The 27,194-nt window shown below is 42.5% G+C and overlaps 1 protein-coding gene across 1 annotated transcript in view; it reads left to right on the forward strand.

Annotated features, from left to right (window-relative positions):
* The first annotated feature begins 3,882 nt into the window (after window positions 1-3,882).
* Window positions 3,883-27,194, forward strand: part of MMP24 (matrix metallopeptidase 24) — a 131,481-nt gene continuing 108,169 nt past the window's right edge. The window contains exon 1 of the mRNA XM_029612598.1: window positions 3,883-4,298. Within this exon, the coding sequence (XP_029468458.1) occupies window positions 4,173-4,298 (126 nt within the window). The 5' untranslated portion in view covers window positions 3,883-4,172. The remainder of the gene's footprint in view (window positions 4,299-27,194) is intronic.

The raw sequence follows: 27,194 nt of genomic DNA on the forward strand, positions 1-27,194 counted from the left end.
AACAAGCCAGACTCTGTATGCAATGCAGCAATGAAGAAACAGACATCACCAGTCCTCATAATCAATCATCAAAGAATAAAATCAAGGAATAGAAATCAATTATATTAGTAAAACCATACTAATAAAAATATATTTCCTAAAATCTAAAGAATAGAATAACATCCAATAATTAAGAGCTCATATAAAATTTAAAAAATTGCCCAAACAGTAATAAAATATTTAAAATGGCAGACACAGATACCCAATAATTAAAACTAATAAGGATGCAAAATTCACTGCTCTCCATACCTGAAAACTTTTCATTTCCATTCATCCTGAGTATGGCATGGACACACACACACACCCCAACACATCCAGGTCTGGTTCCCATTCAACCTATATTCCAGTCAGGCTCGCATTCATTCACTCAGGGACAACGGAACCAAGGTCTGCCTCTAGCTCCACCCCTAGCTCTGCCCACCACTGCCAATTTCTGACTTTATATTTACAGTTAATGTCATTCTTTTTTACATGCATTCTTTACATAAATCATAGATCTGAATTATTCATTCCCAGACCTACCAATAAAATACATGCTGCTAGAAAACTGCTAGGGGCTTCTTTCTGCCTGAAAGCAGGAATGGCCCATCCCGCAGACGCACGACCAACCAAGGGTTAACCTGTGCGCTTGCCTGAGTGCAGGATAGTGCATCGGCCTGTTAGTTAGCCAGTCCAGCGGAGGGAATACTCACTAAAGGGTCGATTTTAAAAGCGTTGCTCATGCGAAAATGCCCACGTGTGGATTGCGTGCGAGCAATGCGAATTTTAAAAAGCCGCAAATTACACGCATATGTACCCTTGCGCCCATGAGAAATGAGGGGATGGAAAAAGGTTGGGGCATGGGCATTACAAGGCAGGGCCAACACGCATGTAACTCCTTATTTTAAAACTGAAAACCGCAGCATGCGTGGACTAGATATTGACGGAACTTTACTGCTGTTCCTGTGGAGCAAATCTGTAGATCTCGAGTTTTAGGGCTTATCTGTAGTTCCTCTGACTTAATATCGTGAAAAAAGGAGTAACATAAAAATTTTTTTTTAAAATGTTTTGCCGGCGGTCAGGTTAGGAAAACGGATGCTCAATTAACGAGCGTCCGTTTTCCTAACCAGTGACTGTGCACAGGTTAGGAAAACAGATGCTTGTAAAATTGAACATCTGTTTTCCTAACCCGCACACAGCCACTTCTCCTGGGTGCCCGATGCAGAGGAGGCACTGGGGACGCGCAACTTCCCCTAGTGCTTCCTTTTTAACGCAGTTTGCCTACTGCATGGCACACCCAGGAGAGGAGGATGGGCGCATGTTAGAAAAGCGGGCACTCAATCATGAGCACCCGTTTTTCGTGTGCTGATATTGCATCGGCCTGTAAGGGAGTTACATTTCTTGTAAAGTTCTTGCCCTTATTGCCAGTCCTTAACCAACCTGCAGCAGCCACCTTTACACTTCCTCCTCCCTCTTCAGGCACTCAATGTCTCCATGTGCTCTGTGAATGGCCCAATGTTTTGTCCTTCTCTGAGATCAGCCCAGCCAGCTCACACAATGGCCTGACTAGCGGGGGGCTTCTCCTGACTCCCAGTAGCACAGCATAAAAAAAAAAAAAAGATTATGGATAAAACGTAGCTCTCACCTTGTCTTCTGTTCTTCTGCTGCTGTCAGCCTGTCACAAGCTGATAATAAAATTGCAGCTCCTCCTTTTTTTTTTTCCTCTGGCTGTGATTTGTTCTCCTTCCAGTATAAAGAGCTCCTTTGTGATGCTATCGATTATCCAGGGTACTAAAGGAACTAAAAAATGAAATTTCTGATCTATTAATTAAAATTTGTATCCTATTATTGAAATCATCCATTGTACCTGAAGACTGGAGGGTGGCCAATGTAACCCCAATATTTAAAAAGGGCTCCAGGGGTGATCCGGGTAACTATAGACCAGTGAGCCTGACTTCAGTGCTGGGAAAAATAGTGAAAACTATTCTAAAGATCAAAATCGTAGAGCATATAGAAAGACATGGTTTAATGGAACACAGTCAACATGGATTTACACAAGGGAAGTCTTGCCTAACAAATCTGCTTCATTTTTTTTGAAGGGGTTAATAAACATGTGGATAAAGGTGAACCGGTAGATGTGGTGTATTTGGATTTTCAGAAGGCGTTTGACAAAGTCCCTCATGAGAGGCTTCTAAGAAAACAAAAAAGTCATGGGATAGGAAGCGATGTCCTTTAGTGGATTACAAACTGGTTAAAAGACAGGAAACAGAGAGTAGGATTAAATGGTCAATTTTCTCAGTGGAAAAGGGTAAACAGTGGAGTGCCTCAGGGATCTGTACTTGGACCGGTGCTTTTCAATATATATATAAATGATCTGGAAAGGAATAAGACAAGTGAGGTTATCCAGTTTGCGTTGATACAAAATTATTCAGAGTAGTTAAATCACAAGTGGATTGTGATACATTGCAGGAGGACCTTGCAAGACTGAAAGATTGGGCATCCAAATGGCAGATGAAATTTAATGTGGACAAGTGCAATAAAACGGGAAATGTCATAATGCCTCTGTATCACTCCATGGTGAGACCACACCTTGAATACTGTGTACAATTCTGTTTGCCGCATCTCAAAAAAGATATAGTTGCGATGGAGAAGGTACAGAGAAGGGCAACCAAAATGATAAAGGGGATGGAAGAGCTCCCCTATGAGGAAAGGCTGAAGAGGTTAGGGCTGTTCAGCTTGGAGAAGAGACGGCTGAGGGGGGATATGATAGAGGTCTTTAAGGTCATGAGGGGTCTTGAATGAGTAGATGTGAATCGGTTATTTATACTTTCGGATAATAGAAGGACTAGGGGGCATTCCATGAAGTTAGCAAGTAGCACATTTAAGACTAATCAGAGAAAATTCTTTTTCACTCAACGCACAATTAAGCTCTGGAATTTGTTGCCAGAGGATGTGGTTAGTGCAGTTAGTGTAGCTGGGTTAAAAAAAGGTTTGGATAAGTTCTTGGAGGAGAAGTCCATTAACTGCTATTAATCAAGTTGACTTAGGGAATAGCCACTGTTATTAATTGCATCAGTAGCGTGGGATCTTCTTGGTGTTTGGGTAATTGCCAGGTTCTTGTGGCCTGGTTTGGCCTCTGTTGGAAACAGGATGTTGGGCTTGATGGACCCTTGGTCTGACCCAGCATGGCAATTTCTTATGTTCTTATGTTCATGGTAGGGGTTGAGAAGGAAAAGGGGACAGACTGAACCAGCAGAGCCTGCTTTAATTTTTGTTTTATAATTATTTGATATTTTATTCATTATTTATGTTAACCATATTTTTATCATTTCATTTATCATTTTTATGTACGTATTTTATTGTAAACCACCCTGAACCCTGAAGGGTGTGATATATAAGTACTTTTAAATATAAATAAATAAAAGGAGGGGGCAAGACCAGCAAACAGCAGCTTTAATCAGAGGTCTCACTCTCTTTATACTCTGATAGAAATTTAGAGAAAGGAACAGTCGTTGACGGCAGAGGCCTAAATTTTTGGGGACCCATAGCTCTCCCCTTTGTGCTGCCTCTGCATTTATATTCACACACATTGCATAGGGAACAGACGAGGAATGCCACACAGCACCTTCTTCTTGTGCGCCGGCCCCTGCGCAAGTCAAATCTCGCGAGGATAGCACGTCCTCTAAGCTGATCTCGTGCATCGCGATATCATCATAGGGTGGTGCTAGCTGCACGTGCTTTAAATACCGCGTGCCAGCACAAGGAAGGAGCCGAAGAGCTAGCATTCTCCTGGCTGTTAGTGGCATGGGGGTGCCCCCGTGGCCTCGCTAGCCTCTTCGTCTCAGCTGCCGGTGGGATGGAATCTACCGGCCGTGTCTCCTACCTTTTCATTCGCTGCCCCGGTTGTGCTGTCCTGTGCTATTGCATAGTATGCACACTCCGTAGCGTCTGGCTTGAGCACTTGTTGCAGTAGCTGTTGGATGCTCTCGAGCTGCACGCGCACAGTGATGGGGGCGCTCGCTCCCTTTTCCTAGAAGAGGGCGTGCACGCGCCTGTGACAGGCAGTGCGCGCTCGCGCGCCGGGGACAGGGCTCGGCGGAGAGGAAACGGGCATGGCATCGCGCTGTTAATGCCGAAGTAGAGCAGGAGCAGCGATGGCGGAGGCCAGTACAGGCAGAGGGGCCGCCGGGATGCTGGCTCTATGTCTGCGCAGCTGCTTCCTGCAGGTTCTTCTCGGTATTGTGTCCCTCTGCGCCGAGGAGAAGACCTTCATTGTGGAGGTAGGTCACTGCTGCCATGCAGCCCTATGCAATGCAAGCAATGATGTGTGACACAATGCAAAGTAAGCAGTCAGGTCCTCCATAGTGCAGTGTAAGCAATAGCGTGCGGCACAGTGCAACAAGATACAAGATGATGTTGATATAGTGCAGAATAAGCCGATGTCAACCAGCTCGAGCCCGGGTTAGTATGGATGGAAAGGGTAGCGCTGCCTGCCTGGAAGCCCCAGCCCTGCTGCCATAGTGTTGCGGCCAGAGCCCAGGTAGAGCTGATGCTGCTGAGCAGGGGAGGGGGCAGAGGTGTGCAAGCCGGAGCTTTCCTCCTCGCAGGGTGAGACAGGGACATTGTATTAGCATCATGGAGAGCCAACTGTTCCTTCTCGTCTGCTTCCCTGCTGCTACGGTATGTCGGGGGCATAGAGGCATGCGCGCCCCAGAGCTAAGGTAACCAGGTGCAAGGAACCACGAGTCGGATCCTTCGCTTCTAATTGCCTAGCGGGTGTGGCCCTGCTCCGCTTCCCATAGGGTTAGCGTATGGCAGCCGGTCTTCCTGGGCCGGGGAACGGAGGCTTGCTACAGGCCAGCCCTCTGCCCCCTGCATTGTTTGCCTGATAACAGCCCAATTGTTTGCTCTTTATTTACAAGGTAGCCTGGCATGAGGCGTTGACCAATAAGAGAGCAGCTTTAACAATGCTCGATGACATCACAAAGGACTCACACCTCCCTCAGATTTCTGATGAGACAGCGGATCAGACAATGATAAGGATCTAGAGTTGATTTATGGTTTTAAAAGTAAAAGCTTCGAGAGAGAACCTGCTAAGTTTTGAAGTAAAAAATAAAATCAGGCCCAGCGCTATGGAGTGTGCACACTGTGCAGTTGCACAAGGTGATATAACTGGAGGGTGACGGCAGAAGAAGAGGAGTCCCGAGATGCCACTGGTGGCCCCCATCCTACCAGTGGCCAAGAAGAGGAAGAGGCCTGCTGCAAGGATGCCAGTGGCCCCATCCCATCAGTGACAGAAAAAAGAAGGAGCCTGCTCTGATCTTTCTCCTTGGCAATATGCTGTATCCAAAATACATGCAGCTAGTACATATTCTGTGCTGATCTCACATGCACAAGATCAGCATAGAGGAAGTGCTTGCCTCACAAGATTTGACTAGCGCAGGGGCTGGCACACAAAAAGGAGCAGCAGACTGGGCTCCCTCATTAGCTCCCGATGGTGCGTGTGTGAATGAATGAGTGTGACTGGGGTGTAGGTGTGAATGGGAGTCTGAGGGGGGTGTATATATATGTGTGTGTGTGAATGGAAGTCTTATGGGAATGTGCAAATATGTGGGTGTGAATGGGAGCCTGGCTGGGGGGTGTGCGTATATGTGGGTGTGAATGGGAGCCCGACGGGGGGGGGGGGGGGGGCGAGTGTGCGTATATGTGGGTGTGAATGGGAGCCCGACGGGGGGCGAGCGTGTGTATATGTGTGTGCGAATGGGAACCTGACTGGGGGGTGTGTGCGAATGGGAACCGGTGTGGGAGTGTGTATGTGAATGGGAACCTATCTGAGGTTGGGGTGTATGTGGATGTGTGAAAGGGAACCTGTTGGGGTTTGTGTGGATGTGTGAAAGGGAACCTGTCTGGATGTGTGTGGGTGAGAATGGGAACCTGTCTGGGGTTGAGGTGTGTGTGAATGGGAACCTGTTTAGGGTTGGGGTTTGTGTGTGTGTGAGTGAGTGATTGAGAACCTGTCTGGGTGTGTTTGTGTGAGAATGGGAACCTGTCAGGTATGGGGGTGTGTGTGAATGGGAACCTGTCTGGGGTAGGGGGGTGTGTGTGTGTGAATGGGAACCTGCCTGCGGGTTGTGTGGGTGTTTTATGAAGAGTTTGTGCTGCCCCACTAATCCACAACATGTTCAGGATGACTGGAAATGAAAATTTTTCAGATATGGAGAGTGTTTGAATTTTCTATCCTTACTAGTTTTAATTATTGGGTGTCTGTCTGCCATGTTGAAATATGTTATTGCTGTTTGGAAAATTTTAAAAATTTTTGTATGATCTCTTAATTATTGGATGTTATTCTCTTCCTTAGTTCGTTGGAAATATTATTTTTATTAGATTGATTTACACTCCTTGATTTTATTGTTTGATGGATGATTTATGAGTATTGGTGATGTTTGTTTCTCCATTGCTGCATTACATACAGAGTCTCTCATTGCAGTTTCCAGTTCAGTTTATGTCTACATGTTTATACTTTATGGTCTCTTTATTCTGTATTTGGTGAGGGTGAGTCTGTGTTCTGCATGTTTAACTGAGTTGGGGTATTCTGCTAGTTTGTAGTTTTTGTTTAGGGATTTATAGCAGCCTGGTTTGTTCTCTTTTTCCCAAAGGATGTGTATAGGTGTTTTAAGGCCTGGTGTAATGTTGCAGGATTGTTTCTGTTTAGGTGCTGGCAGTTAGTACTGTTTTAGTATGGGAAGTTTACTGTATCATTATTGTCATTTAATTTACTCAGGACTCTGAGGGCCAAACCCACACCCAACACTTGTTACAATAGGCCTAATACCATATTGCATTGTTTAACCTCTCCCCTCTTCCAGTTCCAAGTTAATTTTCCCTGTTTTATTGTAACTTTCTCACACCTTTTAATTGATTCTCTGTATTTAAAGTTCACAGTTTTATTGGAAATATTTATTATGTTACGCTATACTTCACACACATTGTTATTTGTAAACCGGGTTGATGTGATGCCTGTCATGAAACTCGGTATAATAAATAAATAAATATTGATTTACTGGGTGGCAGCACAGCAGTGCATGCATTTCTGTACAACAAAATGGTTCCAGCTACAGGGCCAGCCGGCACCAGTTTTACATACCGATTGGTGGATGACTCCCGCCCAATTTTGGCATTGAGGTTCAAGGGTGCGGTGTCAGTTTTTTAAAGGTTTAGATAGCCAGAGGCTTTTTTTTTGGCGGGGAAGGGGGTCTTCGACAGAGTGTGAGACCGACAGTTTCTATTGTTGGTTATTGGGGAAAAAAAACATTCTGTGTTTAAAATAAAAATACTGAGGAGGGGGTGCAGCACAGTAATTGTTCATACAAGACAGCAAAAATGCGAGCACCTGCCCTGCCAGTAATTGGTGCGTTTAGAACTTCCTTTGTGCTAAGAGGTATAATGATTAGAGGAACATTATTCGGAAAGAAGTCTCTAACATCCGTGTTATCTGAATGTGCTGTATACAGGTCATTGTAGAATTTCCTAAATATGTCACAGATTGCTGATGAGGAATTTTGGCACTTGTCTTTGATCAGAGGTATAAAATTAGAATTAGATTGTGCCCTCATCAAATTTGCTCACAATATTCCAGGTTTATTCCCTTAAAGAAGAAAAAAAAAAAACCCCAAGTTTTGCAAGACAGCGTTAGCACTATGACGAAACAAATTGTTCAGTATTTTATTTATTTAGATTCCGCTTTTCGCACTTTTTTTCGGTGCTTCAAAGTGGATTACATTCAGGTACTGTAGGTATTTTTTTGAGTTTGAATACATTTATCTTTACCCCCTATAGTTTTGGGCTCAACATCTGTTTTTTATATACCTCTAACAGTTTCCCCAGATCAATAATTTATTTATTCATTTCCCACCTTTTAGTTATATGCAACTGATAATATGTCCCCTAAGTGCAACTTTTGTTGTTTCTCAAAACAGTTGGGTCATTTTTGTGTTGTATATTGTGACATTCATATTGCCTCCACTTACCTTCTATTTATAAATGTTATGAATTTTGTTTGCAGTTGTAATCTGCCTAGCATGCATTGGTCGATACATAGGCGGAATATAAACATTTTTGAATAAATAAATAAATAGAAGATTTTAAAGCTTGCCATTTTCCAGCATTTAGTTACTAAGTCCACCAACTTTGACCTGATTACACATGACACTGGGCAGTGATCAGAAATCACCAAAGCATCTATATCTGATTCTTTTTTTTTTTTTTTTTTTTTTTTTTATTAAATTAAGGCCTCTGAAGCTAACAAGTAATCGATCCAAGTCTTAGTGTCATGAGCTTTAGCATAGTGTGTAAAATTCATGACATTCAGGTTTAATGCCCTCCAAACATCTAAACACAAAAAAAACCCCCAACCCTTTTTACATTTTTTAAGGTATTTTACTTCACTAACAAATTTTCCAAGTATCAATCTGTTACACAATTCATATCTCAGAGCAGATTCAAAATGTAGAATTTGAGCTTCTAAAGAAGTAAAAAAAAAAAAAAAAAAAAAAAAAAAAAGTCATGTTAATTAGGTACATAGACAGATGCCAAAATAGTTTTTACCAATCAACTTTCCAAAAACAATAATAAATCTAACCACACATTCTAGTACATAGTTTTCCATCTGAAAATAAACCATGCTGAGGTCCGTATTCAGAAGCATTTAGACAGGTAACTCAGAAGTTACATATGCCTTATTATCTGGCTAAAATTTGCTGGCTAAGTTATCCGGCTTACTCTGGTCACTCCATAGACCGATTGTAAAATTAACCGGATAATCATATCGAGTAAATTTTAGGATAGCCAGATATACGCTGAATGTATAGGCTAAGTTAGCCGGATAAGTTTATCTGGCTTAGTTGCCAAGCCCCACAGTGGCTGAATATGGACCTCTATATTTATTAAAATGGCAACTCCATATTTCTTTACTGTATTCTGGGCAGAGAATCCTTGATCAACCCATTTACACTTTAATTTTTTATGTTCATTCCAGCATTTGCAATTTGACAGTCCATAACACATTATTAGCCAGATAAGACTAAAGAAAGCTATTGTTATCCCTGGGCATGAGTAACAGGAATTAGATATATATATTATTAGATCTACCAGATAATTAGGACCTGGACCGGCCACTGTCAAAAACAGGATGCTGGATTCAGTAGACCTTTGGTCTGACCCAGTTTGACCATTCTTATGATCTGAGGCAGAGCAGTCTTTTGGCATATCAGTGGCTAGTCCAGGTCACAAGTACCTGGCAGATCCCATACTATAATAATAGCTTTCTTTAGTTTACCTGGCTACTAATGCTTTATGGACTTTTCCTCCAGGAACTTATCCAAACCTCTTTTAAACCCCGCTTTGCTAGTCTCTTTGGTCACGTCCTCTGGTTACAGATTCCACAGCTTCATAGTGCACGGTGTAGAAAAAGTACTTCCTCTGTTCTGTGTTGAATGTGCCGATTGTTAGTTTCATGGCGTGACACCTTGCTTTAGTATTATTTGAAAGGGTAAATAACAGTCTTTTATTTACCCAGATATTCAGAGACATAGCTGTGTTTGTCTGGTGTAGCAAAAATGGCACGAGACGGGTGGCACCTTATAAACTAACCAATGTATTGAGGCATAAGCTTTTGAAGATAGGGTGCATCTGACAAAGTATCACTTTACTCACCCATTCCACTCCACGCATAATATTATGAACTTCAGTCATATCCCCATTCATCCATCTCGTTTCCAAGCTGAAGAGCCCTAACCTGTATAGCCTCTTATTTTTGTTGCCTTCCTCTGCACCTTTTCTAGTTCCATTATGACTTTCTTGAGATGGGGCGACCAGAACTGCACACAGTACTCAAGGAGCAACAACATCCAGAAAAACCACATACAGCGCATATACTCCTGACCAGAGATTGCATTGAAAGTGCTAGTCCCCTCCATAACAAACCAAACCCACCACTCACAATCCCACCCATGTCTCCCTCTGAAAAATCCAACAGACTGTATTAATAAATCTAACTAGCACATTAATGTAGTGTTTGGTAGCTCCCCGCTTAGAGCAAATTCAAATCTTTCTAGTGTCTCCAAGTGGCAAAATAGGTCATACATAAAAAAACAAACAAACAATAATCTGGGAAATGTTCATAGCGAAGCCACTGAGAAACAGAAAAATGTTAGATCACATTGTTATCTTATTTACATAAAAAGAAAAAACCCCAACACAGAAGTAGTCACTAATAGAGAACAGTAGTTTCATGTCTCCGATTTATGATTGCCTCCAAGAAATTTAGAACAGCAGCCACGGTTTCTGATATTTGAACTTTCCCATTGTTTAGCAGTAAATTGTATTGCAAACTTTATTTTTGACTAATTCTGAGCAAACCTATCTCCATTTTCCAGATACTCAACTTGAAAAGTCCTGAAAAATCAGGTTCTTCTTTTTTTTCCTTCGATAAGCATTCAGCATAATATTTTTGAATGCATAATTCAATAGTGTAGTGTTCCCTACTCGGTTTGTTTTGTGCTGTTTTCATGCCAGTATAGTGAGTGCATTCAGACACCACTTTTCCTAACAGCTCAGTCAGATCCAACTCTTGGAAAAGCCAAATAGCCAACAAGGTAGCTAATTCTGATTCCAGGGCATTCTCAGCAATACCTACAAAACACAAATTACTGCGTATAGAACAATTTTTTAGATTCTGTCATCCCTTTCACATGCGGCTTTCTCCAAAGCATTTATCTTTTCTCACAATGTGCTAATATCCTTTTCCATAGTAAAGATTCTTGTCTCAAAATTTTCGATTTCCTTCCCATTCTCAGCTGTCATAGTTTTAATACTTCATTGATATGAACATACATTTTTTTCAAACTTACTAAGGCCTCCATCACTGCCTTAGTCAAATCTACGACTATGGCTTCTTCTAAGAGACGGGATGCTGGTTCTGCTCAAGTGCCTGCTGTCTTGTTTTCAAGTAACTTCAAATTATCTTTGTCCTTTTTAGTTAGTTATTTTTGTAACCATTTGTTCTCATAAGAACATAAGAAATTGGCATGCTGGGTCAGACCAAGGGTCCATCAAGCCCAGCATCCTGTTTCCAACAGAGGCCGAACCTGGCAATTACCCAAACACTAAGAAGATCCCATGCTACTGATGCAATTAATAGCAGTGGCTATTTTCTAAGTAAACTTGATTAATAGCCATTAATGGACTTCTCCTCCAAGAACTTATCCAATCCTTTTTTGAACCCAGCTACACTAACTGCACTAACCACATCCTCTGGCAACAAATTCCAGAGCTTTATTGTGCGTTGAGTGAAAAAGAATTTTCTCCGATTAGTCTTAAATGTGCTACTTGCTAACTTCATGGAATGCCCCCTAGTCCTTCTATTATTCGAAAGTGTAAATAATCGAGTCACATCTACTCGTTCAAGACCTCTCATGACCTTAAAGACCTCTATCATATCCCCCCTCAGCCGTCTCTTCTCCAAGCTGAACAGCCCTAACCTCTTCAGCCTTTCCTCCTAGGGGAGCGGTTCCATCCCCTTTATCATTTTGGTTGCCCTTCTCTGTACCTTCTCCATCGCAACTATATCTTTTTTGAGATGCGGCGACAAGAATTGTACACAGTATTCAAGGTGCGGTCTCACCATGGAGCGATACAGAGGCATTATGACTTTTTCCGTTCTATTAACCATTCCCTTCCTAATAATTCCATTTTTAATCACAAACTTGCCTATGCAATTGAGGAATTTTCCCAGACAAAATATGAAAAAACTGCTGCAGATTCGAAAATTTGAATAGCACTTTCTTCAGGGAACGGCACCCGGAGCTTAAGAGCAGTATGTTCTCCCAGTGTTACAACTCTGGTGAAGGTGGACCCTTAGTGCAGTGGAGTGGACAGATCCACTGGGCCAGCTGGCAGACGCGCCCTGTGGGGGACTGGCTGGAGCTTTGCCTATACTAGCCACCTCCCACACAGGTTGAGCCCCTTGTGTTCTGGTTGCTGGCATGTCTTACGTGGGTCCCTAGGGCAGAAGAGGAGGCGAGAGACCACAAGGCCAGGCAAGGATCAGGGCGGACAGCAGATAAGGTAAAGTCAGGTCCAGGCGGTGATCACAGGTGGTCAAAGGAGAAATAAGACACCGATGGATAGAGCAAGACATGGAGGTAAGAAGAGTAAGGAGGAGGGCAAGGCAAAGCAAACAGGACCACAGGAGCAAGAGACAGAGGCAGGAACTCAGAACACAGGCAACACGCATTGAGGCTTGAAGCGCATCAGAAGACCTGTTGCTGAGGCATCTTCTGCTCCTCAGGAGGAGCATTATATGCAAAAGAGGCCATGATGTCATGAGAGGGCACCAAGGCAACTTCTCTCTGTGGGCCTTTTAAGATATGGCAAATCAGGCATGTGTGCGCCTAGGACCCAGGAGCGAGCATGCACGGGCCACCAATCGTGGCCTCAAACACTGCCATGCACCCTTGCTCCTGGCTCCTAAGCATGTGTGCACCCGACGTGCCCATCTTAAAGGGCCTGCGGCGGGAAGTTGCCTCGCCATATAAGGCTCCTCCTGAGGAGGCCACCAGCAACATCTGGGTGAGTGAGGCAGCTCGCAGGATGGCCCTACGTGCTGCCAAATGTAACAATATCACCCCCTCCCCAGACCTCTGGGCTTGCGTTTCTTGGGGAATCTTTGGTGAAATTCATGTATTAGCTGGGGAGACTGGCTCCCAGAAATTTTCTTGAGGCCTGTAGTTGTCCAGGATATGAGATACTGGTGTCTATTTCTGAGTCTCCTGGAATGTAATATCTCCCCTGCCTCGTATTAGGTATCTTCAAGATCTACCATGGAGGGCTTGAGGGGAGATCTCAAACAGGTTGGTAGGCTTCAGAAGAGAAACGTGAAAGACGTCATGGATGCAGAGTGTGGACGGCAACTCTTGTAGGTGACGTTCCCAACTTGCTACAAACCGGGGAGTGAACTTAAGTGATGGTATGAGGAGTTGCAGATTTTGCATACTAAACCAGACCAGTTCCCCGAGTTGGAGCTGAGGTGCAGAACAGTGCTTCATGTCTGTCTGTCTCTTGAACTAGGTTGCTGCTTGCTCCAAGAGGTGGTGTGTCATTTGCCAGATGTCGTGTAGTTCACAACACATTATATTGCAACAGGACAGGCTAGTGAGACTGGTAATGGCATGGACATATAGGAGTGACAGCCAAAGACATTGTAGAATGGGAAGGATCCCATCACAGCTCAGATGGTTGTTGTGGCACGCCTCAGCCCAAGGTAGGAGGAAGGCCCAAATATCCTGATGTCAATTGACGTACGACCTGAGAAAGGTCTTGAGGTCCTGGTTCATCCACTTGGTTTGTCCATTACTCTGATGGTGGTAGGCCAAGGTGAAATCCAGCATGATGCTAAACTTTTGGCACAAGCTCCTCCAATAATGTGCTGTGAATTGCACCCCAAGGGCTGAAAGGATATGAGAAGGAAGTCCATGCAGCTGAAAGTCATGTTGGATAAAAAGTTTGTTATACCAACATATCTAGAACAGTATAATCTAATATAATCTCATAAAAATGTAAAATCTTACCTATAAATCTTTATTATATCACAAATTACTCAATTTTAGCATTATATCACAACTTACTCGATTTCGGCAAGAAATATATTAATTTTAAAATTCTACATGAAACTGAAAGCACCCAACACTCATACAAATCATTCACACAATCCCCAATACCGTAAAATAAATAGCAATCCTGCTAGTAAATATCATTCAAAATGGCATTGCTCTCCAAAGCAACCTATAAGAAGTCAAACTTATTGGCTCAAAATGGAAGAGGGAAATATGCATTTGTATCAGCTGAAAAAAGGAAACAGCATAATCAAATGTCATCAAGATTGTAATGAAGAGACAAAGAAAAATCCTGAAATGAACATCCAAATTGTCAGTGTTCAAAAAATGCCAGAATGATCACTTTTCCTTCTAAAAATGTTATTACGAAGACTGTGAGTTCGTTACATAAAGATTATAATTTTCAAAAATTACTTGTCAACCATAGAGGAATAATTGCTTCCTTGCTCACTGTATTATCTCCGCTCCAGGGCGCAGGTATACAATAAAAAGCGGTATTCCTGTTATGTGCACAGCCAACTCTCTGGTCACAACGTACACTTCCCAGTTACTAAGCCATTACTTGGAATGCAATGATATTTCCCTTGGAGAGTTGTCTTATGGTCACTCATTAAGCACACATGAAAGCGTCACCCAATCTGTCAATGTCTCCCGCCGTTGCAGTGTTTCAGCACAAAACTTTCTCCGATTTGTTTTAAATGTGCTACTTGTTTCATAGAGTGTCCCCTAAATATGTTGAAAAGCACCGGTCCCAGTACAGATCCCTGGGGCATGCCACTATGTACATTATACATGCTATATACATTTCTCCATTGAGAAAACCGACCATTTAGTTGTATGTTCTATTTCCTATCTTTTAACCAGTTTGTAATCCATTATAGGACTTTGCTTCCTATCCCATGACTTTTTTATGTTCTCGGGAGTCTCTCATGAGGATCTTTGTCAAATGTCTTCTGAAAATCCAGGAATATAGGAATCCAGGTACATCCACTGGCTCATCATTATTCATGTTTATAACCCTTTATAAAAAAAAAATGCAGCAGATTGGTGAGGCAAGACTTCCCTTAGGTAAATCTATGTTGGCTATGACTCATTACACCATGTTTATATGTGCAGTAGTTTTGTTCTTTAGACTAGTTTCACCATTTTTCCTGGCATCAGGCTTGCTGGTCTGTAGTTTCCTTGATCACTCCTGGAGCCCTTTTTAAAAACTGGTGTTTCATTGGCCACCTTCCCATCTTCAAGTACGATAGGTAATTTTAATGATAGATTACAAATTACTAATAATAGATCTGCAGTTTAATTTTTGAGTTCTTTCAGAACTGTGAGGTGTATACCATCTGGTCCAGGTTATTTGCTTCTCTTTAGTTTGTCAATTTGCCCTCTTACATTTTTCAGGTTTACCATTATCCACCTAATATAAATGATAGTGCCACATCTTGCTGAATAGGCACTAGGGATGTGCACAGAAAATATTTTTGGTTCATTTTGATTATTCATTTTGTTTGCCTCCATAATTCATTTTCCTTGTTCTCGTTTCTTCATGTGATCCCTTCATCCCCCCATTAAAGTCAATGGAGAAGCAATGCATTCTATTTTGAGCTCCAAAACTGGGTTTTCTACTCAAGTTTGGTGAAACTTGCAGGCAAACCTCAGCAGCAGAGGGAAGGGTACTCCAAGACACCAAGGATGGAGCAAAGTGGTACCAAGAGTGTCATGAATAGCCCAAGGGACCATGACAGGGGCAAAGTAGCCAAAACAGAGACATTGTCACAAAGAGGGGCTAGTGAGCCCTTGGGCCACTGTTAAGTTGTTACTGCCTATCTTATGAGAGCATAAGATAGGCCTTTAACAGGTGGCAAGAACATGGTGGAGAAATTAGCACTGCAGAATGAGCAGGAAACCTGTTGCAAAAACACTGGAAGGTGGCTCTGAGCTTCCTTTTATGTGAAACAGGAAGTCCAGCTGGCAGGCCCTATAAAAAGGGCTCAGGAACTGCAAGAAGTTCAGCCATGCTCCTGAGATGCAGGACTATGCCAGAGGCGCTTCAGCCTAGAGGCGAGGGGCATTATTGGCATCAACAGCCCAAGGCACTATGAGAAGAGAAAAGCAGCACAAAGAGTGGCAAGAACACCCCAAGCCTACAAAAGAGGGATAAAGGGACCAATGGCAGTGGCATAGGGACCATAAGTGGTACAGCAATTGTGTAAAGCATCTGATTGGCATGGCAAGACCAATAGGCAGTAGGTGCCATAATGGAATTTGAAAATAATTTTGAGGACAGAGGCAGCAGAGGTAGAAACACCCAAGGCACCAAGAGGTCTGCGAGCCAGCTGAGCAAGTTAGCCAGGTAAATATATCCTGCTATCTTGTTGGGTGCACCATTGAATATATTCAGCTATCTAACAGTTAGCCGGTTAAAATTATCTGGTTAACTTGCTCAATATAAGGTCTAATATATTCAACTAAGTTAGCTGGATACGTAGCTCCATCCCAGAACACCCCATCCCTTTCCCCACTTAGTCGACTAACTATCCGGATATGTGGAGGCTGCTGAAGGCCACTTAGCTGGATCAATCCAAACGTATTCAGCTAAATGGTACTGAATATCAACTTCCAAGATAGGTTTGGAGCAGCTGGAGTACCAGTGTTTAAAACCACAAAACAGAGGTGCAGAGCAAGGCAGCAAGAGATCTAGCAAAGCTCAAGAAATGGTCTAAGGTCTGGAGGCCAAGATTTAATGCTAAAAAATGTAGAGTAATGTATTTAGGATGCAAAAACCAAAGGGAAAGTTAGAGTGTTGGAGGTGAAATTCTAAGCAAAAAGGAAGAGTGGGATCTGGGGGTGATTTATCTGATGATCATGGCCAAACAGGTGGATAAAGCATCGGTGAAAGCCAGAAAAATGCTCGGCTGCATCGGGAGAGGAATAGTCAGCAGAAAAAGGGAGGTGATATTGCCCCTGTAGAGGTCTCTGGTGAGACCTACTTGGAATAATGCTGTACAGTGCTGGAGACTGCACCTTCAAAAGGATATAAACGGGATGGAGTTGTTTGGAAACAGAGTAGGATTAAATAGACAATTTTCTCAGTGGAAGGGAGTGGACAGTGGAGTGCCTCGGGGATCTGTATTGGGACCCTTACTTTTCAATATATTTATAAATGATCTGGAAAGAAATACGACGAGTGAGATAATCAAATTTGCAGATGACACAAAATTTGTTCAGAGTAGTTAAATCACAAGCAGATTGTGATAAATTGCAGGAAGACCTTGTGAGACTGGAAAATTGGGCATCCAAATGGCAGATGAAATTTAATGTGGATAAGTGCAAGGTGATGCATATAGGGAAAAATAACCCATGCTATAATTACACAATGTTGGGTTCCATATTAGGTGCTACAACCCAAGAAAGAGATCTAGGCATCATCGTGGATAACACATTGAAATCGTTGGTTCAGTGTGCTGCGGCAGTCAAAAAGCAAACAGAATGTTGGGAATTATTAGAAAGGGAATGGTGAATAAAACGGAAAATATCATAATGCCTCTGTATCGCTCCATGGTGAGACCGCACCTTGAATATTGTGTATAATTCTGATCGCTGCATCTCAAAAAAAATATAATTGCGATGGAGAAGGTACAGAGAAGGGCTACCAAAATAAGGGGAATGGAACAGCTCCCCTGTGAGGAAAGGCTGAAGAGGTTAGGACTTTTCAGCTTGGAGAAGAGGCGGCTGAGGGGGGATATGATAGAGATGTTTAAAATCATGAGAGGTCTAGAACGGGTCGATGTGAATCTGTTATTTACTCTTTCGGATAGTAGAAAGACTAGGGGGCACTCCATGAAGTTAGCATGGGGCACATTTAAAACTAATCGGAGAAAGTTCTTTTTTACTCAATGCACAATTAAACTCTGGAATTTGTTGCCGGAGGATGTGGTTAGTGCAGTTAGTATAGCTGTGTTTAAAAAAGGATTGGATAAGTTCTTGGAGGAGAAGTCCATTACCTGCTATTAAGTTCACTTAGTGAATAGCCACTGCCATTAGCAATGGTAACATGGAATAGACTTAGTTTTTGGGTACTTGCCAGGTTCTTATGGCCTGGATTGGCCACTGTTGGAAACCGGATGCTGGGCTTGATGGACCCTTGGTCTGACTCAGTATGGCATTTTCTTATGATGTTATGGTGTAGAGGGTGGCTACTAAAATGGTCAGTGGTCGTTCTAAAGCAGGATTTCCCAGACCTGTCCTGGGGACCCTATAGCCAATCAGGTTTTTAGGATATCCGCTATGAATATACATAAGATGTACTGAATCTCCATGATATTCAAATTTACTCAAATTGATCTCATGCATATTTGTGGTGGATCTCCTGAAAACCCGACTGGTTGTGTATATGGGGATAGACTTAAAGATCTAAACATGTACACCATGGCTTCCCAAACCTGTCCTGGGGACCCCTCAGCCAGTTGGGCTTTCAGGATATCCACCATGAATATGCATGAGATACATTTGCATGCCATGGAGACTGTGGGGTCCTCAGGACAGGTTTGGGAATCCCTGATGTACACCCTGGAGGAAAGGTGAACAGGGGAAATATGATACAGACAGTCAAATATCTCAAAGGTTTCCATGCACAGGAGGTGAGCCTCTTTCAGTGGAAAGGAAGCTTTAGAACGTGGATTCATTCGATGAGGTTGAAAGAGGGTAGACTTGGTTGTAATCTTATGAAATATTTCTTTACAGAGAGGGTGATGGATTCGTGGATTGGCCACCCAGTGTAGGTGGTAGAGGCAAAAACAGTTTCTGAATTCATGAAAGCATGGGATCTCTTAAGGAAGTGACGGGCATTATAGTGCTAAATTAATTGGCTGACTAGATGGGCCATATGGTCTTTTTCTTCCATCGTGTTTCTAAGAAGAGTGGCATGAATTCCCCAAGCCTCTGTGGGGTGGGGGGCAACATAGCCAAAACAGAGTAATGAACACCCCAATGGCACCAGTAATTTAGTGCCATGAACACTCCAAGGCACAGAGAGAGAGGGGCAAAGGAGCAGCAGCAGTGACCTGAACGTCCCAAAGCAGTGGGCATAGGGTGACTGCTGAAGTTGGTGGTGCATCAGAATATTTGCTGCTGCCATGTGACCAACCCTCTGAGCTGCCTCTTCAGCCTGACATCATCAATAAAATGCCCCCACAATGGTGGCAAGAACACCCCAATGCACCAAAAAAAGGACAAAGGCTAGAAACAACAGTGATAAAATGTAGGCAATGTGAGAGCATCTTGGCAGTTATATCTGTCACCCCATTAATCACTAATATTCAACTGATCTGGCTGGGTAGCTGAGTGGGTGGGTGTCAATGGTGGTTAAAGAGGATTGGTAAGTATAGCTTTGGGAAATCTTTGGACTTATATAAGTTTGGTGAAATAGAGGGATATATTATTTAGAGTCTGTGTGTGTCTGAGGTAATAAGCAAACCAGAGATAATTCTAGTGTCTGTCTTTCCCACCCACTCAACCCTTGATTTTTAGGCAAGAGACACTTTCTCATTAAAAATCAATCAGGCTCTTATCTAAATCATACTATTGTACCAGCCCTTATTGAAAGTTTAATCTAATGCAGGACACTAGTTGATTGATTAGTAAATTCCCTTGTAAATTTAAAGTACTCTAATTCCAACTTCCTTAGTATCCTAAACTTAATTAGGAACTCAAAACTAAAATGAAGGCAGCAGTCCAGCAGCAAGAGGGGGGCTTTCCAGTCTTTTGCATTGAGTGTCACATGTATGATTTTTTACCCACTGGTGAGAGATTGTATGTGTGCACTCGGTGCAAAGAGCTCCTGGCTCTCAGGGAACGAGTCCGATCTCTGGAGGCTAGAGTAGCAGACTTGGAGGAGCTGAGGCAGACAGAGAGGTACATTGATGAGATCTTCAGGTTGCCTTGGATCAGAAAGGTCTTCCAGAAGGAGAACATCACTCTGGTGTAGCAGGAAGTGATCCTGTAGCAAGGACCTGCTCTCCAGGTGATGTATTGTCCTCTCGCACTGAGGACAAGTTTCCCAGGGCTACTGCCCAGGAGGGAAGGGTTAGGCCGGTCATCATAGTTGGTGATTCAATTATTAGAAATGTAGATAGCAGGATGGTTGGTGGACGTGAGGACCGCCTGGTAACTTACCTGCCTGGTGCGAAGGTGGCAGATCTCACGTGTCACCTAGATAGGATTATAGACAGTGCTGGGGATGAGCCGGCTGTCGTGGTACATGTGGGCACCAACGACATAGGAAAATGTGGGAGAGAGGTTCTGGAAGCCAAATTTAGAATTTTAGGTAGAAAGCTGAAATCCAGAACCTCCAGGGTGGCATTCTCTGAAATGCTTCCTATTCCATGTGCAGGTCCCCAGAGGCAGGCAGAGCTCCAGAGTTTCAATGCGTGGATGAGATGATGGTGCAGGGAAGATGGATTCAGTTTTGTAAGGAACTGTGGAAACATTTGGGGAAGGGGGAGACTTTTCCGAAAGGATGGGCTCCACCGTAACCAGAGTGGAACCAAGCTGCTGGCACTAACTTTCAAAAAGGAGATAGAGCAGCTTTTAAACTAGAACAAGGGGGAAAGCCGACAGTCACTCAGCAATGCATGGTTCGGAGGAATGTATCCTTGAAGGATACTAATGAAACAGGAGAGTTAGGGCATTCCAACAGAGAGGTTCCAATAAAAGCAAACGTAGTCCATGTGCCTATATGTAAAAAATCACCGAAGCTAATGATTTCCAAATTATCCCTAACTGAAAAGCAGGTTGTTAATACAAACAAAAAACACACTTTGAAATGTCTATATGCCAATGCCAGAAGTCTAAGAAGTAAGATGGGGAGAGTTAGAGTGTATAGCAGTAAATGATGAGATTGTCATAAGGTTGACATAAGGTTATCCACCTTCCCATTGGTTATCCACCTTCCACCAAGTCTCTGAGATTGACATCACAGAGACTTGGTGGAAGGTGGATAACCAATGGGACAGTGCTATATCAGGGTACAAATTGTATCGCAATGATAGGTAGAATCAACTTGGTGGGGGTGTGGTACTTTATGTCCGGGGGGGGGGGGGGGTGTTATAGAGTCCAACAGGATAAAGATCATACAAGAGACTAAATGCTCAGTAGAATCTGTATGGGTAGAAATCCCATGTGTGTTGGGTAAGAGTATAGTGATAGGAGTATACTATCGTCCACCTGGACAAAATGGTCACACAGATGATGAAATGCTAAGAGAAATCAGGGAAGCTAACCAATTTGGCAGTGCAATAATAATGGGAGATTTCAATTACCCCAATATTGACTGGGTAAATGTAACATCAGGACTTGCTAGAGACAAAGTTCCTGGATGTAATAAATGACTGCTTCATGGAGCAATTGGTTCAGGAACCAACAAGAGAGGTTCAGGAATGCAGGATCTGGTGAGAGAAGTAACGATGGTGGGGCCTCTTGGCAATAGTGATCATAACATGATCAAATTTAAACTAATAACTGGAAGGGGGGACAATAAGTAAATCTACATCTCTAACACTAAACTTTGAAAAGGGAAACCTTGATAAAATGAAAATATTTAGAAAAAAACTGAAAGGTGCAGCTGCAAACGTTAAGTGTTCAACAGGCATGGACATTGTTTAAAAATACAATCCTAGAGGCGCAGTCCAGATATATTCCATGCATTAAGAACGGTGGAAGAAAGGCAAAACCATTACCGTCATGGTTAAAAGGTGAGGTGAAAGAGGCTATTTTAGCCAAAAAAAATCCTTAAAAATTGGAAGAAGGATCCATCTGAAGAAAATAGGATAAAACATAAGCATTGTCAAGTGAAGTGTAAAACATTGATAAGATAGGCAAAGAGAGAATTTGAAATGAAGTTGGCCATAGAAGCAAAAACTCATAATAAAAAAACTTTTAAAAAAATATATCTGAAGCAAGAAATCTGTGAGGGAATTGGTTGGACCATTAGATGTCCAAGGGGTTAAAGGCGCTCTTAGGGAAGATAAGGCAATTGCAGAAAGACTAAATTAATTGTTTGCTTCCGTGTTTACTAATGAGGATGTTGGGGAGATACCAGTTCCAGAGATGGTTTTCAAGAGTGATGAGTTAGATGAACTGAACCAAATCACTGTGAACCTGGAAGATGTAGTAGGCCAGATTGACAAACTAAAGAGTAGCAAATCACCTGGACCGGATAGTAAGCATCTTAGGTTTCTGAAGGAACTAAAAAATGAAATTTCTGATCTATTAGTTAAAATTTGTAACCTATCATTAAAATCATCCATTGTACTTGAAGACTGGAGGGTGGCCAATGTAACCCCAATATTTAAAAAGGGCTCCAGGGGCGATCCAGTTAACTATAGACCAGTGAGCCTGACTTCAGTGCGGGAAAAATAATGAAAACTATTCTATTTATTTTATTTATTTATGCAATTTTTATATACCGTTACCCAGGACACAAGGTTCTATCTTAACGGTTTACATAATATAACTAATATAAAAACAGTTTAGAAACAAAATAAATACAATAAAATCTTCAATAAAATAAGAGGTAATTAAAATTATTTTCCAAACTAAAAGCATTAATAAAGATAAGATAGAGTTCAGAAAAAAAAACCAGCTATAGTCTTATAAAACCTCTCAAGTATTGTCTCTGTATGCTTGTAAAAACCACCATGTTTTAAGATCTTTCTTAAATTTCTTCAAATTATCCTGCATTCTCAAATTTAGTGGTAAACAGTTCCATAGTTTCGGTCCTTTCTATATGGTTTAATGGAACACAGTCAACATGGATTTATCCAAGGGAAGTCTTGCCTAACAAATCTGCTTCATTTTTTTTGAAAGGGTTAATAAACATGTGGATAAAGGTGAACTGGTAGATGTAGTGTATTTGGATTTTTAGAAGGGGTTTGACAGTCCCTCATGAGAGGCTTCTAAGGAAACTATAAAGTCATGGGATAGGTGGAGATGTCCTTTTGTGGATTGCAAACTGGTTAAAAGACAGGAAACAGAGTGTATATATATATATATATATATATATATATATATATATATGATCTGGAAAGGAATACGACGAGTGAGGTTATCCAATTTGCAGACGATACAAAATTGTTCAGAGTAGTTAAATCACAAACAGATTGTGATACATTACAGGAGGACCTTGCAAGACTGGAAGATTGGGCATCCAAATGGCAGATGAAATTTAATGTGGACAAGTGCAAGGTGTTGCATATTGGGAAAAATAACCCTTGCTGTGGTTACACGATATTAGGAGCTGCCACCCAGGAAAAAGATCTAGGCATCTTAGTGGATAATACTTTAAAATCATCAGCTCAGTGTGCTGCAGCAGTCAAAAAAGCAAATAGAATGTTAGAAATTATTAGGAAGGGAAGGGTTAATAAAACGGAAAATGTAATAATGCCTCTGTATCGCTCCATGGTGTGACCGCACCTTGAATACTGTGTACAATTCTGGTTGCTGCATCTTAAAAAAGATATAGTTGCAATGGAGAAGGTACAGAGAAGGGCAACCAAAATGATAAAGGGGATGGAACAGCTCCTTATGAGGAAAGGCTGAAGAGGTTAGGGCTGTTCAGCTTGGAGAAGAGACGGCTGAGGGGGGATAGGAGAAAGGGCATTGTCTTTAGCAGGACCCACACTCTGGAACACAATGCCTTTGGAGATCAGATTACAGAGAGACCCCAAAACATTCAAGAGAAGTCTAAAGACATGGCTTTTTAAACAAGCCTTTTATAAAGAGACCAGAGAATAGAAAATAGACTGGAATAAACAGAAGAGCACTGGCACACAGCACAATTCTCATAAATGTGCATTACAATATTTTAACAAATTGAGTACACAATGAATGTAATAATATAACACAGTAAATGTGATTTTCTTTGACCTGTAAAAGTACCTTCTAGGTACACCTGGCCAGAACCTACATCACTAAACATTTGTACGTATTTTTATGATTTAATGTAACTGAAACTTAATGGCACCTGTTAGAATGTACTTTAGTACGCTTACTCCAAACTTACATATGTGCCTACATGTAAACCGTTGCGATGGTATATAACTTAGCGACGATATAGAAAAAGACTTTAAATAAATAAATAAATATGATAGAGGTCTTTAAGATCATGATAGGTCTTGAACAAGTAGATGTGAATTGGTTATTTACACTTTCGGATTCTAGAAGGACTAGGGGGCATTTCATGAAGTTAGCAAGTAGCACATTTAAGACTAATCAGAAAAAAATCTTTTTCATTCTGCGCACAATTAAGCTCTGGAATTTGTTACCAAGAGGATGTAGTTAGTGCAGTTAGTGTAGCTGGGTTTAAAAAAGGTTTGGATACTTTCTTGGAGAAGTCCATTAACTGCTATTAATCAAGTTTACTTAGGGAATAGCCGCTGCTATTAATTGCATCAGTAGCATGAGATCTTCTTGGTGTTTGGGTAATTGCCAGGTTCTTGTGGCCTGGTTTGGCCTCTGTTGGAAACAGGATGCTGGGCTTGATGGACCCTTTGTCTGACCCAGCATGGCAATTTCTTATGTTCCCTTACTGCTCTGTACTTGTCTCTCTGGAAGCTGTTTGCTTGGTCAAAGAGGATGACATTCTCTGATAGAAGAAGTACCTTTTTTCGTTCAAGGTTTTATGAGTACTTGAGCCCTTCTGCTAGGATCTAAAAGTCAGCACAAGAAGGGAAAATCATTACAAACCATGATCTGAAGCCAAAGAAAATTCTGGAGAAGATCTATAGCAGTCATGATGAGCTGGCTTATTAGGAACATTAAAACTTTCTTCACAATTGCTCCTTATGCCATACAAAGGCACTCAGTGTTAACTACATTAATTATGTTATACCTGTTTAAGTCTTAATTTCTGTAATGCACTTTGAGACCAAACCTGGCAAAAAGCAAAGGTTCACAAGTAAATAAATGCAAAAAAATTAGACTTCAAACCTGTGAATATATGGGGGCAAAAGACTTCCCACCACTGGGTCTACAATCATTTCGCAATAGGCGAGATCTAAATATTAAATAAATAAATAAATAAAATACTTAGTGTGCAAACCTATGGAGAAGGCATGGCAGCATGGAGGGGAGAGCAGCAGCAGTGTCCCTGCCACGAAGAGGAGATCCCAGGCGTCAGAGTGAGTGAGGATTATCCTGCAAGCCACCAAGTGTAACGGTATATGTAGGGAAAAAGACTAATTGATCCATGTAGAAGCTGGATGATGGAACCATCTAGAAGCCAGAGGATATCTGTGGAGCATGGCTGATGGAGTTTTCCTATGCCAGCATTTGGAGAAGGGATTGTGGGTTCAGGCTTGGAGTTGTCTTACTCCTTTGCCTTGGTATAATCCATTGAAGACTAAATACTAGATAGTAAGAACCATAAGGAAAGAGAGTTTGGAGAAAAACCCAAGAGGTCAGGAAACCAAAAAAAAGATAACTAGGTAGTATCACAAGGGAAAATGAAAAGAATTGTGAAGACAGCAGGAGTAGAGATAGAATCACCCATCAACTAAAGGCACCCTGAGAGGTTTGGAGCAGCAGGAGCTCTGGCATTTAAAACCATAAAATAACACAGAGTAGGAAGAGTAGCAATCAACCTTCCAACGTACAGAGTGAGGGCTAGGGCAAGAAGAAGAATGGCATCAAAACTCCAAGGCACCCAAGAGTGGCACGAGCACCCCGACAATTCACGAGAGGAGTAGCACGTGTGTAAAGATTGGCATGGCAACATCACTAGTCAGTAAATCCCAGCCAGACCAATCCAACTGACCCCTGACTGTATCCCACTGTCTGAGTTCAAGACAGTCTCCACCAAAGAAGTAGCGAAGATTCTTCAGAGCATCAGTTGATCCACTTGTCCATTAGACCCCATTGCTCCAAAATTCATCTGCAACCTAGCACCCTGGTTAACCAACATAATGCTATGCTAACTCAAGGCTCCTTATCTCTCTTACTAAAAATATATGATTGCAGCCTATCTTGAATAAACCAGACTCGGACACAAAGTAGTCAACCACTATTGTCCAGTTTCCAGACTCCTCTTCTTATCCAAACTAGTAGTTAATTACAAAAAAAAAAGAAAGAAACTGTTTATTGAGAGAGTTGTGAAACATTACAATTCCAAACAATAACATCAGTTTTCATCCTTTTACATTCAAATACACAAAACCCCCTCTTTTTTCTCAATAACCACCCCCCCCCACCCTCTCCTTCATGCCTCCCCTTATACAATCTTAACTTGCGGAATTGGGGGGAACCTCCAGACCTTACTGAAATAAGCCATATTAATCCAGGAATCAGTAAATATCCACAGCTTAATACATTAGGTTAGTGAAGGGCTAAACGCAGACTGTGATTTCAACCGCTTTTCAAAAGGGGACCAAATGAGGTCATGTTTGGCTAACTGATCATGTCTTATAGCGGAGATCTTTTCCATTCCCCTGATGCTCATTAATTTATTGATTACCAGGGAGCTAGGTGGCACTTCCCCACGAGACCACCAAGCCGCCACCACTTGACCTGCTGACATGCAGGGAGTGTGATTCTGGATATTTGAAAGATGTTAATAAGCATGAGGTAGCTTGGTCTGATACCATTTGATTTGTTTCTCTCTAGAAGTTTAAGGCAAAAGGAAAGGTTAAGCGTGCCACAAGGGAGATAAGAACAAGGCGCCCCTTGTTAGATACTGAGCAGTTTAGGGAGCATTGGTTAGGAAACCTTCATTTGGAGAAATGGGACACTTTGCCCCTGGAGTCCATGGCTGATAAATGATATTGGTCTTTGATGCAGACTTATGACCAAGTTGCCCCAGAGTATTAAGTTAGAGTTCGAGAGAAAGGAAAGGGGCGGATTTTAAAAGGGTTACGTGCATAAGTTACGCTCGTAACCCTTAAACCCCCCCCCCCCCCCCCGCGTGCGCCGAGCCTATTTTGCATAGGCTCGGCGGCGCATGCAAGCCCCGGGATGCGCGTATGTCCCGGGGCTTGCAAAAAGGGGCGGGGCGAGGGTGGTCCGGGGGCAGGGCGGGGCCTGAGCCTCCAGGCACAGCGGCCATTTGCCGCTGTGCCTGGGATTGCAGGCCGGCCGTTGGCCGGCGCATGTAAATTACGCCTGCCAGGAGGCAGGCGTAACTTCTTCAGCAAAGTTAAGGGGGGGTTCTAGGTAGGGCTGGGGGGCGGGTTAGGGAGGGGAAGGTGCAGGGGCGGGTGGAAGGAAAGTTCCCTCCGAGGCCGCTCCAATTTTGGAACGGAGGCAGGCTGCGCGGCCCGGCGCGCGCAAGTTGCACAATTCTGCACCCCCTTGCATGCACCGACCCTGGATTTTATAACAGCCGCGCGCATGTTATAAAATCGGGCGTAGATTTGTTCGCGTCTGGTTGCGTGAACAAATCTGCGCCTGCGCGCAGGTTTTAAAATCTGCCCCTAAGTGAGTACCTTGGTGTTTGTCAATTCGCTTGCTGATGCTAAG

Source organism: Rhinatrema bivittatum, chromosome 8, assembly GCF_901001135.1.
Source record: "Rhinatrema bivittatum chromosome 8, aRhiBiv1.1, whole genome shotgun sequence".
NCBI lineage: Eukaryota > Metazoa > Chordata > Amphibia > Gymnophiona > Rhinatrematidae > Rhinatrema > Rhinatrema bivittatum.